This window comes from Rhincodon typus, chromosome 25 (genome assembly GCF_021869965.1).
Source record: "Rhincodon typus isolate 14 chromosome 25, sRhiTyp1.1, whole genome shotgun sequence".
Classification (NCBI taxonomy): domain Eukaryota; kingdom Metazoa; phylum Chordata; class Chondrichthyes; order Orectolobiformes; family Rhincodontidae; genus Rhincodon; species Rhincodon typus.
The window spans coordinates 38,734,200-38,748,737 of NC_063356.1; the positions used below are offsets into that span (position 1 = coordinate 38,734,200).

The following is a 14,538-nucleotide window of genomic DNA, read 5'->3' on the forward strand; positions in this document are numbered from 1 at the left end:
CCACCATACAGTTAGCCTCGATTCAGTGCTTAAATCTTTTAATCAGCAAATGAACCTAAATCCTTCTGACTCAAGATGTGACAGTGTTACCCACTCAGGGGAGGGAACAGCGTTGTTGTATTATGACTGGACTATCAATCCAGAGAGCTGGGCAATGTTCTGGGAGCTGGGGTTCAAAATCCACTACAGGTAGTTCTGCTATAATGTGTGTTTCGTTAATGCAAATTGGCTGTAATGCAATTGATGAATGGTGGATGCTGTTTGGATAACACGAACTTTCTGCTGTACAGGTATAGCGATTCCCCTATAGTGCAATTTTCTATAGCACGGTCACGCAAGAACACAACTATTTCATTAAGGGAGAACTATAATGCATTTAATAAAAACATCTGGAATTAAGACTTTAACGATGACCATGAAGCCATTGCCAATTGTCAGAAAAACCCATCTGGCTCACTAATGTCCTTTAGTGAAGGAAATCTGCCATCCTCACCTGGTCTGGCCTACATGTGACTCCAGACTCACAGCAATGTGGATGACTCTTAACTGCCCTTTGGGCAATAAATGTTGGCCTAGTCAGCAATGCCCTCATCTCAAGAATGAACATTAAAACAAAAAGCTATACCTGACACCTAAGGTCCCAGGATAGTCAGCAGGGGATATGAAGGAAGGTTTGCATTTCTGGCTCAGCACATGTTAACGCGAGTCAAAGAGACTTACCCTGGCTGCTGCTGGGTAGGGAGCTTGGGGGATGGGCGTTATCCCCAATTTGTTCTGCATTGCAGTCGCTGAAACGATCTGTGCTGAAGACATGGCGGCCATATTCTGCAGGGCTTTGTCTTTTGAGGCTTGATCCTTTGGAAATAAAGAAAGCTGGATGAGCAAAGCTGGGTGGAAGGACAAACAGATGCAAAGAAGAGCATGGGCAGTGAATCTGAAGAGAAGCAAAGGTGTCAGAGAACAGACAGTGGGAATGAGTGGTTAAAGCAGCCAAGTTATCTTGCATGAAGCTTAGTTAGTGGCCGTGCACATTTCACCCACCTAATGGTATCATGGCACATCACCCTGGACCCAAGAAAATCAATCCCTTTCCAGCAGTCAGGAAATGGTTTGTCCCGTTTGAAAAATAAGGCTCACTTTTCGGCTGATCAACAGTCGGGGCAACACAGCGAGAAAGACCCCAATATGCTTTCTGTCAATATAGCGGATTAAGGACTTCTGTTCGGTTCAGAAATCTAACAGTGTCACTGTGAGCCAGAAAGGGAGGAGGAACCATCCTCTCAGGATTTTTCTAGTGACTAGTGAATTCTAACAGTGAATGAGTGGAACTGTAGACAGCTAATCTTCAGCCAGCTCCATTACTGATAACAGGAAGGTACGGTGCAGGAGACTATGGAAAGTTAATAATTTCAGCAAAATGTCATTTTTATGTTGACTGCAAGCTTTAAACTGTCTCTTTTAAAAAAAAGACTTGATGACTTTTGGGACCTTTAATGATTCACAGTCATTTGATTCCATTGTAAGACTTCAGAACCCCTTTAGCAGCTCATTTCATAATGGATTGTCCATGCTGTGACCGCTCAGTGCTCAAAACTGGTTTTGAAATGGTCCCGAACATGACAGCAGCAACGATTGGTCAGGGTTCATTTCCATCCTTCACCTTCCCTGTGGACATGTTCCACCACTTGCAGGAACCCTGGCTTAGGCCAATCAGAATTCTCAAGTGACAAGTGGTCTCGGTTCCCGCACAGATCAAAAACACTGATTGGAGTCACATCATGGAACACACAGCAATGAGGCAGATAGTGACAGTATAGTGGGCGGTGAAGAGACATGTTAGTTATTGCACGAGTTTGGAAACCCTGAAGACATGGGCGTTAAAGCCTTGTTGTAGGCTTTGATCATATTTAGACAGCAGGACCATGTGCAAAAACATTTGATGAGGATGATATAGGCTATTTCATGGAGACACCAGAGCTGAGAACAGATCCCATTGTAAAATTCATTGATGCCATCAGGAATGCCTGTAGTTAACTTATGATAAGTTCAATTATTGCTCACCATGTTGTATAATCAGAATGAGTAAATGGTATTGTTTATAGCTTCTAAATGGCACTAGCTACATTTCGCAAGTGAACTAATCAGGTTCTAGGATATGAACTGTATTCCATGGTTAATCTCCTATCTGCTATTCTCACAAATATTATTGCCTTCACCCCAAATTACTGGCAAGTGCTGAGATAGTAGAGGCAACAGTAAAGGATTTACTATTGAGTATTTATCCCAAGGCTCCTGATGTGTGTCAAGGCCCACTTAGAAATGATTGGAGGAGCGTTACTGGGGAAATGTTTGGGCCTCCCATGAGTTGGACCAATCCACCTCAACATGACAGAATAGGAGTCTGCCCACTCACTTTGTAAAGTGCTTTTCATGAAATTAGTTTGAAACGTTCTTAATTCAGTCACAATTGAGCAGATTGCTGCCCATCTCTTTTAGAAAGGTGACAAAGGGTAGTTGGCATAGAAAAGTAAGTGTCACACTGGTGCATTCAAGTGAGTCTCCTTCCAAGTTTGTAGACACAGTACTGAAGCACCTGGAAGTCACGCTTTGCTAAAATATCTTTTGCACAACTGGACAGCGCTGACACCTGAGCTTTGAAATATGGCAAAGTGCTCCTTTTCCCCCAAGTGAATACCTTCACCTCAAGGAGTAAAGCAAGAAAAAGTAATGTTGAAAATCGGCGCAAAAAAAAGGGAGTGAGGCTGTGGCACAAGGCAAGTTATCACATAAAAACTATTTTCACTTTGGCATATTGAATAGCAGAGAAGGTGCAAGGGTATTTCCAATGTAATACAATACTATACAGGAACTGTGCTCATAGCCTTTGTATATAACAATGATGATCAAGGTAGAGGAAGGTGCCAAACATCACGCACCATTATTTGTTTATAAACTGTGAAATTTCTAAATCCTTCCAGGTCTAATGAAAAGGTCATGAAACTGAAAGATTAACTCAGTTCCTTTCTCTCGTCTCCTTGCCCACACATTGCCTGACCTCCTGATTGCTTCCAATTCCTGCTCTCAGCCTTCCTCCTGTACTCGGGGCTGATAAAACAAGCTGGGAGGGAGAACTTTACCTTCTGAAGCGAAGTCGCGGTCTGGAGCCAATCCTGCCACACAATGCTAATTAAAAAAAAGACTGCAGACTATCAGAATTATGAAAAAAAAATGTTGAATCATGGTTCACCTTCTGCTGTCTTAGTAAAGTATTTAAAATTCATTTCAGTAAAATACTAACTTAATCCCAAGAATGCTTCAAATTTATATAACTTTGGAATATTGTGATCACTCTTACAGCACACAAGCTTCGACAGTCAACTCTCTTCTCCTAAATATTCCAGATATTTTCTAATTAGAGATGCTGTTATGCACCTCTGGAACAAATGGGACTTGAACACAGATCCCTGAAGCAGAGATTGGACGCTACCACTGTGTTACAACAATCGTGTCCCTTAGAGACCCATAGGTTCAGTTCTTGCTTTCCAGAACCTCAGTTTCAATTACTACTTAAACCAGTCACTTCTGAACTGCACCACACTGTCAAGGACTTTACAGCGAGAAAACTGAGTGTAGAATACAGGAAAATCCAAATTGCTATTAGCACTGTTGGGAAATATACATTCAAACTGTAGCAAAATCCTCAAAGATGGGAGGATTTGTACAATAAAGAACTTGCTCGATAAATCAAACAGGATGGTTTTGGGTTCAATTTCTACGTTGTGCTGAATTAATCTATAGCTGAAGGGGATGCTAAATACTTAAGCCCCCTAGTGGCAACAGCAGAACATTTCCTTCTGTACCAGTGTGATACCGCCAACCACCCTAATGTTGTTGTTGAACAGTATTGCTAGCTTAGGGTCAATTTAGAAATAATTCCACACTCTTCATTAGGACTGCCTTCAGGAGCCAATTGAGAAGCAGTTCAGTTAGGTTTGCATTAAAAGGGAAATCCGAAATAATGGCATTATTTTATTTGCTAATTTTATTAGTGTAAGGATTATGATATCTGTTCTTGGTTAGAACCAGTGTTACGCTATGCTCATACTCTGGTGAGTAGCGATGAATTGATAGTTCCGTCTAATGGAACAATACTCCGCTTTAAACAGAAAATATAAGCCTCAGATTTGGATTCTCTTAAAGAAAACTTCATTCGCTGATTATCAACGAGCCTTCCTAAGTGGAGAAGAATATCTTATTATTCAGCAATCCCTATAAGGTTTGGATCCTCATCAAATGATCCTTAGCATTAATAACCAGAATCTTTGGGGGCTGTCACTAGATTAGCAGGATATTTATACATTTAAAAGGTTGTTGAATCTACTCCTTGTAATTCCAACAGGATCAATAAAGACCCCGGTGAGGATAGTTATCTATAACTAGGAAAGTGAAGATCAAGATAACAGGGTAATGAAATGATTGCCATGAGGATGGGATCGTGAAAGGGAAGACGGGATGTGAAAAGTGGTGATCAGTGGAGAAATACGCTGACTTCACTTTGAAATTGGGTAAGCATTTCTTGTTTTCTACTAAAACTTGTTATAGTTGGGGGCTGAGAGTGGTGTAGGCAAGGTCCCTTTTAAAAATGAGCCTCTCACCAAAATCTTTATATATTTCCAAACTAAATATTGCAGGAGCCAGCAGGCTTTTGGATCTAAATTGTAAGCTATTGTCCATGAACCACCACTCTGAAATGATATTCTGCGTTTGTAACTTAATGCAGATTGTACCTCCCTTCCAAAGTTTGTCATCATTTCCAGCATATCCTTTCAACCACTAAATTTAGGTTAATTTCTCCTAAGATTATATTTATTCAAACAATTCCAAAGGTTTCTCTACACTACTTGACTTTGATGTCTATAATAGTTCTAACTCTGCTAAAAGAACTGCTTTTGTCCTTTCATGCCTGTTATGTGTGTCTTTTTGTTCTGCTATCATGGCTTTAAGTAAACTGTTCTATCTTTATCTTCTCTACACCAGTAATGTTGTGTTTCCCATTGCTTTCATCCTCTTCCATCCTTCCGACATACTGAAGGTGCACCCCTGGAGAATTGGTTATGATCACCCAATACTGACATCAGTTTAACATCCTATGACACACCATTCACCAGTCAAGCCAGTGATATTTCTGCTGCTCACTCATTTGGTTTGAGACTAATTCTACTCAAGGACTTCCATTTGCTTTTTGTCTATTTACAGGCATAGGATAAAGAGCCAAGATCAAAGAAATGATCTCTCCAGCCCAGGTTAAATTGATGAGTTTCTTGGGACTTGCTGACTGCTCAGTAGTATTTTATTCCATAAAAGGCAAATCGAGAATTAATTGCTTTTTCAATCCTATCGGGGTGATTGGAATGGAACTTCTGAGTTTTCCACCCACCTTTAATAAAATGGACTATTTGACTTTGGTAGTCCTTTGCAACTGCAAAGTAATTATTCCAATTGAATTAAAATAAAACACTGGGAATAGAGACAACTTGCTGTATATCTATTAAATGGGAATGCATTTGAGAAAGTAACAACCAGGCTGGAGTTAGGAGCCAGTTACGTAGGTCAGTGAAGTTGTCCATGATACTTTGCAAATGGCTTGGTCTTGTAAGCAATCTTAGAAGCAGCCTGGGCAGGAGAGGGTTAACAAGAACCATGCACAAACATGCACACAGAAATGGACAATATAATTCATTAGATACTTACCACATTCATTGCCTGGATTCAAGAAAAGCACATCATTAATGGGATTGAACACAGTTTTCATTCAGTTAATCACAACAGTGAAACCTGCCCAGGTCACCTTGTTTCAACAACTCTGCTCCAACAAGTCAGTTGTTCAAAGGAGCTTAAGCCGTAGCTATGGAAATTGACTCAAAGCGAGTGTGTACTTTGATGGAGCAGAGACCTGCAAATACGGCCAAGACATTTGGTCATAGCCCTTGTTTAAGAGTAAAGGATGCTTGTGTTCCGATTACACTTAAGTTTGAACCAGTTTTGTGCTTTAATTGATGGTACCAATTTATGTTTGCTTGGATCTAACAGATGTATACTTAATGTAAAGTTTGCCTTTTATATCATTCAGTGCCTGCTCCTATTCGTTAATCATTATTCCCAAGTATTACCATGTTCAGACAATGGGTTGTCAAAAATCATGGGCATTCCTGGTAATAAGTGATGCTATGCTCCATAAAGGACAAGTGATTGCAGTACTATGGGAGAACGAATAATCCAATCACGGTTTTTCATTTTGCCTTTTAAAGATTTAGTGGCTAATTTTCTTTTTTAAATCCTCAATGTTCTGATCTCTGTACTGTTTTAAAAGGTGGAATGAAGCAGATTTTGTTAGCTTGTAGTGGATTTAGAGTACAAATGACTTTGCTATCAAGTCTCCTTCAGCATGTACAATTAACTTGTTTTTCCTTCTTCTGAATAATATTGTATTGTGTTGTTTTTGAATGAGTTCTTAGTGCTTACTAGTGGAAAGTCATTAGAAAGATAAAGTGACCCACTGACTGAAGTGGTCCATGACACACACCGTAAGATATAGGAACAAAATTAGGCCATTCCACCCATTGAGTCTGCTTCGCCATTCAATCATGGCTGATATGTTTCTCAACCCCTCTCCTGCCTTCTCCCCATAACCTTTGACCTGTTCACCAATCAAAACCTTCAAGGACTAAGTGGCTTCAGTTGTTGATGGAAACTTGTTAAGGAATAGCTGTGTGTTTGGAGATGAAAATTTCTAAGCAGGTTTCACTCAACAGGCAAAACAAAATGCAATCAATGGTGAGAGAACTTTTGATTGACACATGCATTATATATTATCTTTGGGAGTTCCATTAATTCAGTTCAAGTACTTTTTTTGAAAACTAGCCACAGTTGAGTGAAAAATTAAAAAGCTGGGAGCTGGCTAGACCAAAGTGGGGACTGAGTAACTCCGAAGCACAGCTCTTCCAAACTCGCCTAGTTTCTCCAAACAGACCATTATGTACACCGTACGGTAAGATCATTCATCAAGCTGAAAGCAGCAGGTAGTCACGGTTAGTCTATGTGCTTCCTGGGTACCAGTCTTTTGGATGAAAAGTAGACTCTGTAATTCATTCAGAACCTCAGTTCGGCCATTTAAGAATTACAGAATCCCCACAGTGTGGAAACAGGCCATTTGGCCCAACAAGTCCTCACAGATCATCTGAAGAGCGTCCCATCCAGACCTGTCCCCCAACCTTATCCTTGCATTTCCCATAGCTAGCGCACCTAACCTACATATCCCTTAACACTATGGGTAATTCAGCTGGGCCAATCCACCTAACCTGCACAGCTTTGGACTGTGGGAGGGAACCAGAATACCTGGAGGAAACCCACGCAGACACAGGGAGAACGTGCAAACTCCACGCAGACGGTCGCCTGAAGTGGGGACTGAACCAGGGCCCCTGGCGCCACAAGGCAGCATTGCTACCAACTGAACCACCGTGCCATTCAACAAGACATTGTAGCACTGTCTTTGGTACTTGTATATGCAGTACTGGTGACGACTGCCCTGCTAAATGGAATAGATGCAGAACAGATGTAGCTGCTCAAACGTGGCATTCATGAAGTTCTGGGGGCCATCAGCTGCAGCAACACCATATCTATTCTCCATCACTAACCTTATGGACTGGTAAATCCTCCCTCCTACTCTGCCATTACCATCAACCCAAGGACCAATTTGATTTAATGAGAAGTGCGAGAGGTCCAGACAGAAGCAAGACCAGAAATTTCTAACAATGACATGCACCTGGTGATGGTTACATGCATATCACTAGAATGCTATAGACAGAGCTGTGCCATCCCACAACTAATGGATCAGATCAAATCTTTGCAGTCCTTCACTCCATTGTGAATGGACATTAAACAACTAACTGGGGGAAGAAGGTCCCAAAATATCCTTAATGACAAGGCAGCCCAGTCTAAATAAAAGACCAGGCTGAAGCATTTGCAACCGTCTTCAGCCAGAAGTTCCTAGTGGATGATCCATCTCAGCCTCTTCCATTGGTCTCCAGCATCACAGATACCAATCATCAGCCAATTTGATTCATTCTTGTGAAGTTAAGAAAAAGTTGAAGGCATTGGATACTGCAAAGGCTACTGTCCCTGACAGTTTTCTGACAATAATACTGAAGACTAGCTCCAGAACTTGCCGCACCCCTAACCAAATTCAACCTGGCCAATTACCGCCCCCTCAGTCTCCTCTCGATCATCAGTAAAGTGATGGAAGGTGTCAGTAACAGCGCTATCAAGCAGCACCTGCTCAGCAATAACTTGCTCAGTGATGCCCAGTTTGGGTTCCGCCAGGGCCACCCAGCTCCTGACTTCCTTACAGCCTTGGTTCAAACATGGACAAAAGAGCTGAATTCCAGAGGTGAGGTGAGATGAGAGTGAGACTGACCACCCCAGGCATTGAAGACACAGTTAAGCAAATGTGGCATCCAAAGAACCCCAGCAAAACTGAAGCCATTGGGAATCAGGGGACAAACTCTCCGTTGGTTGGAGTAAAACCTGGCCCGCAGGAAGATGGTCATGGTTGGTGGAGGTCAGTCATCTCAGCTCCAGGACATCTCTGCAGGAGTTCCTGAGGATTGTGTCCTAGGCCCAACCATCTTTTAGATGCTTCATCTCAACCTTTCTTCCATCAGGAGATCTGAAGTGGGCATGTTCGCTGAGTGTTTTTGAACATTGTATATTCATAACTCCTCAGATATGAAAGCAGCCTGTGCCAATACATAGTAAGAACAGTGTTTTGGCCTGGGCGGAGGCACAACAGTGATGTCATTAGACTAGTCATCCATAACTCAAGGGGACCAAGGCAGTGGTGAGATTTGAATTCAATTAATAAATCAGTGATTGAGACTGTGACAACTACCATTGCTGTAAAAGCCCATCTGGTTCACTGATAGGAAATCAGCCTGCTTTCATCAGTCTGGGCTATATGTGATTCCAGCCTCTGGGCTATATGTGATTCCAGCCTCAGAGCAATGTGATCAACCCTTAACAGCTGTCTGTAATAGCCTAGACAACCACTCAGTTCAAGGGAAATCAGGGATTGGATTAAAATAAAAACTGAAAGAACTGCGGATACTGTAAATCAGGAACAAAAACAGAAGTTGCTGGAAAAGCTCAGCAGGTCTGGCAGCATCTGTGAAGGAAAAAAACAAGAGTTAACGTTTCGGGTCCGGGTGACCCGCAAAAAAATGTCGGCTTTACCAGTGATGTCCACATCCCAATGAAAGAAGAAAACAAAATTGAGGCAATCACCTTCATACTAGCAGCTGGTTTAAGAGCAGAAAAATGTAAAGATTCACAGAAGGTGTAAGCTCTGCTATTTCTACTCTCACTGACTAAGGTGAAGCAGTGATGTGCATGAACTGCTTTCAATCTGGTCTAAGGAAGTAATGTGGTCTCCTCCACACTGGAAATACCAAATACAGATTGGGTGACTGCTCTGTGGAACCTCCATTCAGATCACCTGAGAAGCAATTTTGCACCCTCCTCTCATGCTGACACTTTGTCATTAGGCTGCTGCACTGCTCAATGTAAGCTTTAGCAGCAGCTCCCCAGCTTTCCCGAGGTACTTTGAGTCCAGAAGGCTGGAATGTCAGGTTCTGCCGGACCATAATCTGTCCCACCCCCCAACCAGTCTGTTTCATTTCCTTTGCAGTTCACAGCACGTCCGCTCCTTGTTTCTTTCCTTGGCCCATCACCATTCTCTTTAGCTTGGGAGGACTCACTTTTCTGTCACTCAAATGCTCCTGTTGAGACAACAAGGTGCAGGGCTGGATGAACACAGCAGGCCAAGCAGCATCATACCTTTCTGCTCCTATGATGCTGCTTGGCCTGCTGTGTTCATCCAGCTCTGCACCTTGTTGTCTCGGATTCTGCAGCATCTGCAGTTCCTACTATCTCTGCTCCTGTTGAGCTCCTTTTTACTCCTTGACCCACTTACCTCTCGCCCCTGACATCTCAAACTTTTCTCTGTGACTTTGACTTTAAACGTTAACTCTGTTTCTCTCTCCACAGATATTGTGCTGAGCATTTGCAGCACTTTTTTTTTGTAAATTTCCGATGGTCAGCATTCACAGTATGCTGCTTTTCAACTATTGCAGAGATCCAAATTGGTCAACGCAGTTCTGGACCATTTTGGACAAGTTGGTGCACATACATCAATTGGACCGACTCCAAAACTGATGTAAAACAGCACAAACTCCAGGGAGTGTAAAACCTGCTGTGTAGTTTGCTTGCTTTTAAGGCAATTTGCTTGGCTCAACAATGGAGGAACTTGCATTTATATAGCAGCTATCTTAGAAAAAATGGAGCAACTGTTCTTTTTTTGTTAATTCAGTCACTTGTGTCGGTGAACAGGGTAATTTTTTTTAATGTACAGCAAGATCCCACAAACAAATGAATAATCAACAACCAGCAAAGAACAATTGATGACCAGTAGAACTGATCTTTAAATAAATGTGGTGCAAACCAGAGATTAATTGTTTTGCCTTTACCGTCAACATCTCATGTGAAGGTTGGCACCCCCAGTGATGCAAGGATCCTTTTTGTAACAAAGTGGAGGATCAACCTAAATTATGTGGTCAACTGTCTGGATGGGGGAGTGTTTCAACTCATCAGCTTGGTGTCACAGTTGCTGCAAAGGTCAAGCTCTTAATATAGCTACTTTGTGGGTTACGGCAAAGGAAGTTGGTGGCTTTTCATACAGGATTATACTGCCTGCGTAGTGGGGAAATTAGTTCCTTTGTATTTTTTATTCAAATATTAATGGTGATGGTCACTATAGACAAGGATGAACAATGATTTTACTCTTCTGTGCAGTGTTCAGAAACTGACTTCATTGCTACCTCCAGAAGGCAGCTCCTCTCTACCAAGAAATGCTGATGAAAACCTACACAAAGCTTCGGACAGCATTGCTGGCTTTTTCCATATTTACATGACATGCTGCTTGGCAACAGGCCCCATAGCCACAGAGTTTATAAATAAATCCCACTTGCCCTGCCACGCCCCAGAGGGCACCCATACCAGTGTTCACAGCTTGGCTGGAAAGATCAGACAAGTCAAAGATGTGATTTGGGGGCGGAGGTGAAGTGAAGAAATAAACTTGTGCTGAGTGTTTAATTGTTTTCTTTAGATTGTTTAACATGCAACATCCTAACCTGAGATACCTGTCATAACAACTGAACAAGGGGTGCCAGGTTTCTTCTCTAGAAGAGTAGCAGAGGTACATGTAAAGGGAACCTAGGTAACTATATTTTTATTCATTCATGGCAAGTAGGTATAACGAGCAAGGCTGGTCCTCAGCCCCGAGTATCCACTGAATGTCCTCCTAGGATCATTTCGGAGGCTAGCTAAGAGTCAACCACATTCTGAGGGTCTGGAGTCACATGTAAGTCAGACCAGGTAAAGACTGCAGATCTCCTTCCCTGAAGGACATTAGTGAACCAAAATGGCTTTTCACATCAATTGATTCACAGCTGCTTTCAATTCTCGATTTTACTGATTGAATTTTAAATTCCACTGGCTGCTGTGGTGAGGTTGGGACCCAGAGCATTAGCCTGGGCCTCTGGGCCCAGTGATACTACCATACCCTCACTAGCTCACATGCAGAAGGATGGAATTAAGAGAGATGTGCTGATAAAATGGGAGGAGGCTCATGTAGATCATGAGGTGAAAGACCTGTTTGTCACGGGATTTGTTGAGAAATTTCCAGGAAAGGCCCAGTTGAGTAATCTAATGACGCAGCCTGCATTGAGACCTCTCAGTGTCGGCAGCCCAGCTGTCAATATTGCTGCTGTTGGAAGTTTCCCACTACTTCAGACACACAGCTGTGGTATTCCTATGACAGCTGGTATTGGCCAAGTGAGATAGTGCCTTGTAAGGCAAATATTGCCCCTTTGACACTGCAGTGTATTTATTGAAACAAGTGTAGTTTTTGTTTATACAAGATAAAGTTACAGGCCAAATAAATCACAGGCAACTGTGTTTGGTTTGTAAAAATAACTGCAACATAGTGCTTTGAATTGGACGACATATTAACCCTTCGTGTGCCTTTTTCAGTGATGCCACCTTTGGTGCAGTTAGCAGCCTTTTTCAAATGGACACTAAGAGTGGGATTAATTGGGGCAGGTAAGAATATTCAAACCCTTAAGGCATGGGTTATCTATAGACCCTGAACTCTGGGAATTCACTTGCTGTTTAGGAAGTGCTTTGCACTTCCCTTTTTAAGTTTTGGTGACTTGGAGAGTTTAGAAAGAGACATTCAGAGCTGCTGAGTATTGGGTGATAACAGTACCAGACAAGACTTGGTGGGACTTTAATGTCATAATTTATATGTTGGATTTCTGACTCCAAACCTGGGAAGCAGAACAAATGGGATCAGAGATAGTAGGAACTGCAGATGCTGGAAAATCTTAGATAACAAGGTGTAAGCTGGATGAACACAGCAGGCCAAGAAGCATCATAGGAGCAGGATTCAGGTTGGTCCTGGGCTCAGGCCCTGGCACTGGAGTGGGCAGTAGCTAAGTTGGGGCTGGGGGGTGTTCTGAGACCAAAATGATGTGTGCAAACAAGGTCCCAACAGAATGGTAGAACAGCCCAAGTAGATCCTTGGACAGGGGAAGCTTGAAGTTCTGGGCAACTCCCAGAAGCTGCACTGGAAACCATGTTAAAATGTTATAGTTGCCTACCAACCCAGGTTGTGCGGCTCTGCCATCCCCACCACCTGACAGAGTTCATCAGAGGTCATGGTGTCATCAAGACTGTTGTCAAATCGCTCCTGGATCCAGAAGCCGCATTGCTAAAAGGCTGGCACATGAGAATAAGCCCCAACAAGTGGCTGGCTACTGTTTTAACCTGTTGGTCAGGCAAGATTAAAGTCAGAGCTGAAGAATCCTGCCCATGAGCCTCCTGTGTCAAAGCTGTATCGCTCATGTCAACCCCCAAGTTTGCAGGAAAGGCCCTTAATAATGGGGGCAGGGGTAGATACTGCAGTACCTCAACAGTTGTTTACAATTTAAGGAACCTGTGCAGGTGAACTGGAGACTAAACATGGCAGGTAGGTGTTGAACCTGGATTACTCAGTGCAACCAATAACTTTGATGTTGGCCATTGCTCCTGTAAAATTTGAAAAGTTCAAATTAAGAAAGCAGTGATTTTATAGATTACACAAGGTTAATAAACCCACTGCCTACTCTTCTTCCTCTCAGTTAAAGCCATTCCGCTGTTTCTGTGGAAATGTCTAAATTTGAAAGGAACACAATACTTTCTAATGTTAGGAAAAATCAAATCAAAATGTTAGAATCTATTTCTCATTTAGAGGGCAGTTCTAAGCCTTTTCTTTTAAACAGCCATATGCAACAGATTATATCTTGAATGTTGAGTGAATCTCTGAAGATTTATTGCTTGTTTGAACCTGAGGGTGACCTTTCCATCTTCAAGCTTTTCCAGAGAATTAAATTACGTGGTAAAGTTCAAGGAACGAGCTCTGTTTCAAGCTGTAGCCCCTTCATTATCTTGATAATACCCCTCGGTTTTTAACCTGCACTTTGGAGTCTTTCTTCAAGCTGACGTCCACACAGGATAAATGTCTCTGACCTGAACTATGATGAGTTTCTAAAGTATAATGATATTGTTGTGTGCAAACACTTTAACATGCTTTGGCGCTAACCAGCTGTCTCAGTGTAATCCACTACTGTAGAAATCAGTTTGACAGTAGGATAGAAGTAGAAATGTAAATTTATAATCAATCTGCTCCATGTTAATGTGAACTAAGCTATACAAATAAATTCAAGAAAAGATGAATCTGGGAGTTTGTGAGTAGTTCTACAATGCCACATAAATGAATTTACCTTTTATAGATTACTGGGGCCGGGGGACAATCATTCAATATGCTAATCTTATCGGATTTGTACATATTTCTGTGCCTACACTTCTCTGCAAATATATCTGTCAGGCAAAAGAGTTTAGAATGGGAGCGTTGGACGTGGAAAGGATTCTTTTCTTACCCCTCAGGGAGTCTATATTTAAAAGTGTCTTCACAGACCCAGTCCATGCGGAAAAACTGCAGCTCCACTAGTGGAACACAATTTGGGACACGTTATGAAACAGAACTCTACAGACACTTTAGATATGCTGATGTGGGATTTCGAAGTTAATACACATGTACATGATCTGATTTCTGTTCCACAGAAGACCCATCCATAAATATTCTAGAAACTCAATGTTTATAGTGCTGGACCAATTGTAATTCACTATTTCATTACTTTTAAGATAGTAGGCAGAATTTTATTTTCTTACTTTGAAGCAGCAATAGGTTACTTCTTCCATTTAGTATTGAATTTTACCTTCATCAATCCCTTCCCAGCCCCACTATACTTTTTTCTCTCTGTGTTACATACCTCACATTTCCCTCATATTTTCACAATATTCTCTTTTGCATATGGGATTGATGTT

At 41.9% G+C, this 14,538-nt stretch overlaps 1 protein-coding gene across 3 annotated transcripts in view; it reads right to left on the reverse strand.

Annotated features, from left to right (window-relative positions):
* LOC109930967 (transcriptional enhancer factor TEF-5-like) overlaps window positions 1-14,538 on the reverse strand; it is a 144,229-nt gene that overhangs the window by 39,088 nt on the left and 90,603 nt on the right. For 2 of the 3 annotated variants that reach the window (XM_048612145.1, XM_048612143.1), the window contains exons 4-5: window positions 5,752-5,763; window positions 721-855 (exon numbers count right to left, since the gene is read on the reverse strand). In XM_048612145.1, the coding sequence (XP_048468102.1) occupies window positions 721-855; window positions 5,752-5,763 (147 nt within the window). The remainder of the gene's footprint in view (window positions 1-720; window positions 856-5,751; window positions 5,764-14,538) is intronic. The other variant, XM_048612144.1, reaches the window with a different exon arrangement.